Source organism: Ahaetulla prasina, chromosome 3 (assembly GCF_028640845.1).
Source record: "Ahaetulla prasina isolate Xishuangbanna chromosome 3, ASM2864084v1, whole genome shotgun sequence".
NCBI classification, from domain to species: domain Eukaryota; kingdom Metazoa; phylum Chordata; class Lepidosauria; order Squamata; family Colubridae; genus Ahaetulla; species Ahaetulla prasina.
Genome location: NC_080541.1, coordinates 231,041,237 through 231,048,102, shown reverse-complemented (window position 1 = coordinate 231,048,102; position 6,866 = coordinate 231,041,237). Strand labels below are relative to the sequence as shown.

At 49.6% G+C, this 6,866-nt stretch overlaps 1 protein-coding gene across 1 annotated transcript; it reads right to left on the bottom strand.

The window, feature by feature from the left end:
• Positions 1–926: 926 nt before the first annotated feature.
• On the bottom strand, positions 927–3,779 carry LOC131196075 (BPTI/Kunitz domain-containing protein-like). The gene is made up of 3 exons (XM_058178503.1): positions 3,673–3,779; positions 1,940–2,116; positions 927–1,078 (listed from the first exon to the last, which is right to left on the bottom strand). Exons 1-3 carry the CDS (start codon positions 3,764–3,766, stop codon positions 927–929), a joined length of 423 nt encoding a protein of 140 aa, XP_058034486.1. The 5' UTR covers positions 3,767–3,779.
• Positions 3,780–6,866: the final 3,087 nt, after the last annotated feature.

The window sequence follows — 6,866 nt, the reverse complement described above, 5'->3', positions numbered from 1 at the left end:
GCCCAACTCCCTCCTCAAGCACTGAATTCTAGTCCTGCCTTAGGCATGAAAGCCGGCTGGCTGACTTTCCCCCAGCCCTCCTCTCTCAGCCTAGCCCACCTCACAGGGTTGGTGTTTGCAGGGAAAATAAGAGGAGGGAGGAGTATTAGGTGTATTTACCACCCTGAGTTACTTACAGTGTAATAAGATTAGGACAAAAATATCGAATGAAGTTACTGTCCTTCATTGTCTGGATTAGTTTTTGTGGCTTTGTCTGTTGCTCTGTGGTTATTTTATGATCCAGTGTGTGTGTGTGAACACAGAAAAACAGGTAGATTCACTATCAGGTCTGCGGGAGGTGTGAGAATCATTTATTCCAGAACTCCCTCCCTTTGAAAGGCGCCTGGAGGGTTTGTGCGCCTGGTCTCGTCCTGAACCGGCTTCTCTTTTCCTTCAGCGCAAAGCAGGCCGAGCTTCCATCCACGGAGCCCTTAGGAAGGACCTGGAAGAGGAAAGGGGGCGTCAGGTACGTTCTTCCTTGCGGGGCTGCAGGAGGGGGGCTTCCTGGCTCTCCCTCCAGAGGCATTGGAGGTCCCCCCTTCTTGCGAGGCTGAGAACCAGAAAGACCCCCCTCCCCTGCTGTGAGGGGCTGCTTTGCTCCAGCCTCTGCCTTGGTGACACCCCCCCCGGCCACTCTAGGCACCTATATTTGGGTGTACTCCAGCCCCCCCCTCCCTGGGGGAAACGGACCTTCTCTTCTGGGATAGGCTTAAGAGCGAGCGGAGCCCACCTGGCTTGAGGGTGGAGAAGAGAGGTGTCCTTTCCCCCTTCCTATTCTTTGCACTTAGCCCCATAGGTGTGAATGTAGGACCTTCTCTTGCTTCACACATGGCCTCCCACCTTTCAGCCCCTCTCTGCCCCCACACACCCACCTCTATTGCGGCAAATCAGCCGCAGCTCCAAGGTCCGAGGAAGTTGTTGAGGTTCCCCTTGCAGCCCCCAGAAATGAACGTCCTGCAATCTTTGTTCTTTGGGTCATAAAACCAGCGTTGCCTTTTGTCATCGCAATCCCCCTTTTCAGGAGGCATCTGGCAGACGTCTGCAGGGAGGAGGGAGGGGATAGAGGTTGGCATTAGGTGGGCAGCTATACAGATGTTTTAGAGGGAGGGAGGAAGGAAGAAATGAAAGAAGGAAGGAATCAGAGACTAGGGATTCTGTCTTCCCAGCCCCCCAAGCCCTCCCCCTTTTCTCCCACAGCTGGATTTGGGCATATTGGACTTCCTTTCAGGCAGGTGCCCCCTGGAAGTGGGGGGTGCAAGCAGGAGCTCCTGCTGTGCACAGCATGAAGGGATCCATCCAAGCATGACTGGAACAGAAATGGGGAGATACCTTGCTGGGTAAAAACACAGCAAATCTGTCATTTTGTGTATTCATTCCGGACCCTTCTCTTGCCCGCCCACCCCAAGCGTTCCCTGCCTGCCTGTCTTGGGGACCCCCCCACCCTTCAACCCACCCCCTTCTTGAAAGGAAGCCTCTGAGTTTGCGCTGCTGGCCAGCAGGGCCCTGGGTTCAGGCCAATAGCAGGTGATGCCCCATGTAACCCTTGAGTCCCATCTCTCCAGGACCCCAGCCCTTCACCCCTGCCCCAGAAGGGCTGCCCCAATGGGTGAAGAAGCACCATGCATTGAGCCCCATCAGAGACAATGGGAGGGGGCAGAGGCCAAAGGAGAACCAAGCAAGGGGGGGCTGTGTTGTGCAAGTGCAGAACCCCCAAAAGAAGCTTAGAAGAGGAAGCCTGCAGCTGGGTTGGGCCTTTTTCCACAGGGGCTCAGGAGACTCCCCCCTCCCGAAGACCCCACTATTCATCAGCCTGACCCCGATGGCCCCCCAAAGGCCCTTGCTGCCCCTTTCTCACAGGCCCCCAGCCCCTGCTTGTCCCTGCCCAAAAGGCTGGGCTCACCAATCTCTGAGCAAAAATGCTGGCATGCCTTCAGGGTGCGGTAGCTGTTCATTTTCCCGTTGCAGCCATAGTTATGGAAACTCTCACAACTCTTGGAGGTGACATTGTAGAAAAAACGTTCTTTAAACTTCCCACACCGGTGGACTTTGTCAGGGATGGTTCTGCAGTCTCTTTTGGCTGGAAAGAGACAAGATATAGGAAGTTCAAAACTTTCCACAGTTGTAGGTGCTGGAGGAGGGGGGAGGTCAGCAAAAAGCGCAGCCCCCAAACGGAGGCTGGGGAATTCTGGGAGTTGAAGTGCATAAGTCTTAAAGCTGCCAAGTTTGAAGACTGAAGCAGCTCCTTCCATTGATGAATTGTTCTCAGGAAATTCCTCCTAAGTTCTCTATTGCTTCTCTCCCTGATGAGTTTCCATCCCTTGTTTCCCGTCCTGCCTTCTGCTGCTTTGGAGAATAAATGCCCCCCCCCGTTTAGTGGCAGCCCCTCAATTGTCTTCCAGTACAAAACTGTCCCATCCCCTGGATCCTTTGATGGCTGGACCTAATTAGATCCCTCAACCGCTCATCATAGGTTTTAGTCTCCGGATCTTTGATCTCTTTGGGCCAAGAGGGGCTCTGGGGAATCTCCCCCTTTGCTTCCGCTCTCCTGGCAGGAAAAGGGAGCAAGACCCCTTCAGGACACAAAACCTCCCATCCAGTTTGTTTTGCAGGGGCTCTGAGGACGAGGTTCATGCAAGAAAAAATAGCCATACATGTGTGCTTGTGTGGGTGGTTAAGAAAAGCAGGAGGAAGAAATGGAAAAAAAAAAAAAGGTGTAGACCTGGAGCTTCAATTTCAATGAGATTCAACAGATTCTCCAAACAAATCAAGTTTCTAAATTGGGATCAAAATTTCCAATCCAAATATATTTTAATTTTTGCTTTGAAGACTTGGTGGTTTAGTCCATGCACAGAAAGAGATGTTAGAACTCAAAGTGGATTTCTAAGTCAGCTCACTCAACATCTCACTGGCTGATCATCTGAATGAAATGGGTGACATGGTCACATCTGGCCCTGATTTGCTCACCCTGAGCTGCAGGTGGGGGGAGGGGGAGATCTCTGGACTGCAAGCCAAACAGAAGCCAGCAATGTCAGACAATCCAAGGAAACCCCTAGAGAAGTACAGACTCTGGCTGGAAAGAAGCCAGGATTCCTTTTCTTTTGGGCTGCTCAGTTCACACCTCGGATGTGTCCCTCGGTTCTGTGCCTGAATTTGGGGAAGGACTTTGGCCACCAAGAGGGAAGGAGAAACGGTGCCTGGAGTCGATCAGCATTCAAAGGAGGAGAAATTGGGAGGCTGACTTAGCCTTGGGAAGCAATAAGGATGGAGATTAAGTTGGGGAAAACTTTCAGCATTTTAACAGCTGTTTGACTCTGACCTGGACACCATTGAGCTTTATTTGTGGTGGGGGGGACCATCTCTCAGTGAACTTCCTGCACTCCGTAGAGGGTGGACTAGGTGACCTTTCAGAGCCTACGAACTCTTACATTCTGTAATTCTATCAATATTTGTATCAAGCCTAGTAACTCCCTGATCTGTTTGTGGGTGTTTAATAACATTGTGTTAAAAATATTACTATAATGTAATTATTTTTCACTTGGTTTTATAATCTATATGTCACCCTATAGAAGTGATGGGCAGCATAGATATTTAATCGATCGATCAATCAATATAACATTAAAAGAACCCACGGACGGGCGGCTGCGATCCCTTCCGGCAGCGTTTGCCCGGGGAAGGTGGGGGGAAGGTGGTGAGCGGACCCTCCGTTTATCGAAGTTTTCTTCTGCATCGGCCCGTCTCCCCTCTCCGATATTTTGCCCAAGGAGCTGATTCCGGACCTCCCCCCTCCGCTCGCCCCTTCCCATGACCCCCTTCGATAGGGTCGCGCCCCGCCTGTCTTCCAACAGCCGTCCAGAGTGCGCTGAGGTGGGCGACGTCCTTGGAAAGCCGGGACCCCTTCCAGAAGCCCGAAGGGCGCCGAGGTTGAGCCCGGGACCCTGAAAGAAAGCCTGGCCAGCAGAGGATCGTTCGGCTCTCTCCCTTCTCCCGTCTAGGGCTCCGCCAAGGACGGAAGGTCGCTATTCCTGCTTCCGGGGAAGCCCGGGGAGCAGAACGGGGTGTGTGTGTGTCTCTGGGGGGCGCAGAGCTGTGCAGCATGGGGAGCGTTTCCTCTTGGGGGTTTGGGACGCATCCCCGAGTGTTGGAATATTATGCCATATGAACCCCTTTATGAAATTGTTTATAAAATTACTTATGTGCAAATATAAGCATGAGCAAGTTTTGAGAAATTGCTTATGTGCAAAAATATCAGCATAGGTAAGTCTGGCTAATTTTTATCATGTAAGCAGAAATCTGTTTGATGCCAAAGTTGCAAAGATGTTTGCCTGTAAATGTATCAACACCTTTGAGATAGCCACAGAACATTCCTTCTCTGATAAGGCTCACTTCGCAGAGCTTCAAAGAAGTTTGCTCCTACACACAATTATGTGAGATTTATTAGTATGTAGAGTCAGGATGTTTCAAGATGTATTTCTGTTTGCTGTACCACGTAGGCAAAAAGCAGAGAACAAAGAGCCACCTCATGGCAAAACTCCTCCCAAGAATCATGAGCTTTCTCCCAAAATCATAGGCTTGTGGATGTGCTTGCAGTCACATGTTCACATGTTGAATATATGCTAATATGTAACCTCCCCTGCTTACCTTCTGTAACCCACCCCTAATCCTAATAAAAGGGTTGTCTCGAGCTAGCTCGGGGCTCGTTCACCCCGAGGAGAATTGGACTCCATGTCTTCGTTCTCACTCCGTCCGGCACGGGGACTGCCCGGACCCTTTCGTGGCGAGCCCGCTGGCCGCGAGAAATGCCACACCCGAGGGTCCAGATGGGGCGGGGGCCTTCGGGGTCAGAGCAACAGAAGACCCCTCTGGCCGAGCCATCCCACCGCCCCCCCTTCCCGTCACACACACCCCCCCGTGCGCTCACAGATGCTGGGCACGGAGAGCAGAGGGCTCCAGAGGGCAAAGGCGACTGCCAAGAGGAGGAGGCTGCGAGGAGACCTCATGGCGATGGCTGGGCGACTGAGCTGCCTCCGACACCTCTCCGGGGCGCCCTTCAACCCCCCTTCCCTCCCCTCCAGAGGGCCGGGCTGGGACACCCCCTCGCCCCGCCCGTCCTGCGCCTCCACATGACTCCTGGGGGAAGATTTCTGGGCCCGGAGGTCCGGCGGGGTAACATCATCGGGGGATGCGGGGAGGGCTCCATGGCTTCCCAAAGGGAGGACTAGAACTCCCATCTCCTGGTGATTGACTCAAAGTCACCCAGCCAGTTTTCATGTCTAAGGAGAGACTAGAATTCACTGTATCCTAGTTTCTAGCCTGGTTTTTACTTCTAACTGTCTCGATCTTTTGTCTCTTCAAATATGTTGCAGACATTAATTTTTAATTCCAACAGGGAAAATTACCCAACCACTCTCCTAATTTAGTGTTTCTACATCCCTTTTAGTTATGAAGACATCTTGTAGGTCCAGGTTAATATCTTTTTTCCTGTCATTCTTGTAAGCAAATCATTTTTATATCCATGTTCATGTCTAATTTTCCATCTTATCTGGTAGAACCTGTTTCCTTGCCATGACATCATCCACACACAGCCCATGTCTCAAGGCAGAGGCCATTAAAATTAACATCTGGGTCTATTGTTCGGATTGTGGCATTCACCATGTCCAATGTTAAGATATTTTGCTTCATTCTTTTATTGTAGGCTAAGTTTAAGTGTCCTGTAAATTGTAAAGTTTAGTTTCCTTTAGTTCTTTCTAGTCCAATATTCCAGTTTATTACCTTATTACTTTTTGTTTAAATCAAAAGCATTTTCATGTTCCAATTTTATCTGGACCCTTAATTATCTTATTTAGCCCTTTGCTGTTTATTTTGGATTCTTTACATTGTTAAGTTTCTAATTAAAATGTTTCCTCACTCAGGTTTGAAGGCATTTTCAAACTTCAAACATCAAAGATTTCTAATAACTTAGAAGTAACTAATGAGAAATCTTTAGAAATTGACATTTGCAAAGTCAGTGTCCTTTAAAAGTCTCTGCCACAAATGTGAGCAAGATGATCGTAATCCCATCATCTCCCTGTGCCCAAAGCCATGGAAAACCTCTGTCTTATCTCCTTATGAGGAGCAGCAGTGCGGAGCACATGTGGGCCAGCTCCTGTCTTCTCTTTATTCAGCTTACTTATTCCGATATCCCTCACATCTCTAAACCTCCCCCACCCTCACACATATCGGGGTTCTTCCCCACTCCACCCTCAATTTATGGGTTCAGTGGACAGTCTCATCTCCCAAGGAGGCATCGGAGGCTACTATGGGAAGATGTCCAGATCTGTGGGGAGCAAGAGCAAAGATCTCCTATAGGAGTAGTGGGTTTCTGGACCACTTCTGGACCTCTTAGGAAAAACCCTTCCATACTTCCACCTCTCACAATACTTGACAACACAGTATCAACAGTAGAAACCTTCAAATTTCTGGGTTCTATCATATCGCAAGATCTCAAATGGACAGCTAACATCAAAAACATCATTAAAAAAGGACAACAAAGAATGTTCTTTCTGCGCCAACTCAGTAAGCTCAAACTGCCCAAGGAGCTGCTGATCCAATTCTACAGAGGAATTATTGAGTCTGTCATTTGCACCTCTATAACTGTCTGGTTCGGTTCTGCAACCCAACAAGAAAAACACAGACTTCAGAGGATAATTAGAACTGCAGAAAAAATAATTGCTACCAACTTGCCTTCCATTGAGGACCTGTATACTGCACGAATCAAGAAGAGGGCCGTGAAAATATTTGCAGATCCTCGCATCCTGAACATAAACTGTTTCAACCCCTCACCTCAAAAC

Excerpts from the sequence above, each read along its gene's own strand:
- LOC131196075 (XM_058178503.1), bottom strand. The coding sequence starts at position 3,766 with ATGCAGAAGAAAACTTCGATAAACGGAGGGTCCGCTCACCACCTTCCC. Across the intron at positions 2,117-3,672 it reads GGAAGGGATCGCAGCCGCCC|CCAAAAGAGACTGCAGAACC; the intron begins GTCCGTGGGTTC and ends GTCTCTTTCCAG. Across the intron at positions 1,079-1,939 it reads GCATTTTTGCTCAGAGATTG|ACGTCTGCCAGATGCCTCCT; the intron begins GTGAGCCCAGCC and ends TCCTCCCTGCAG.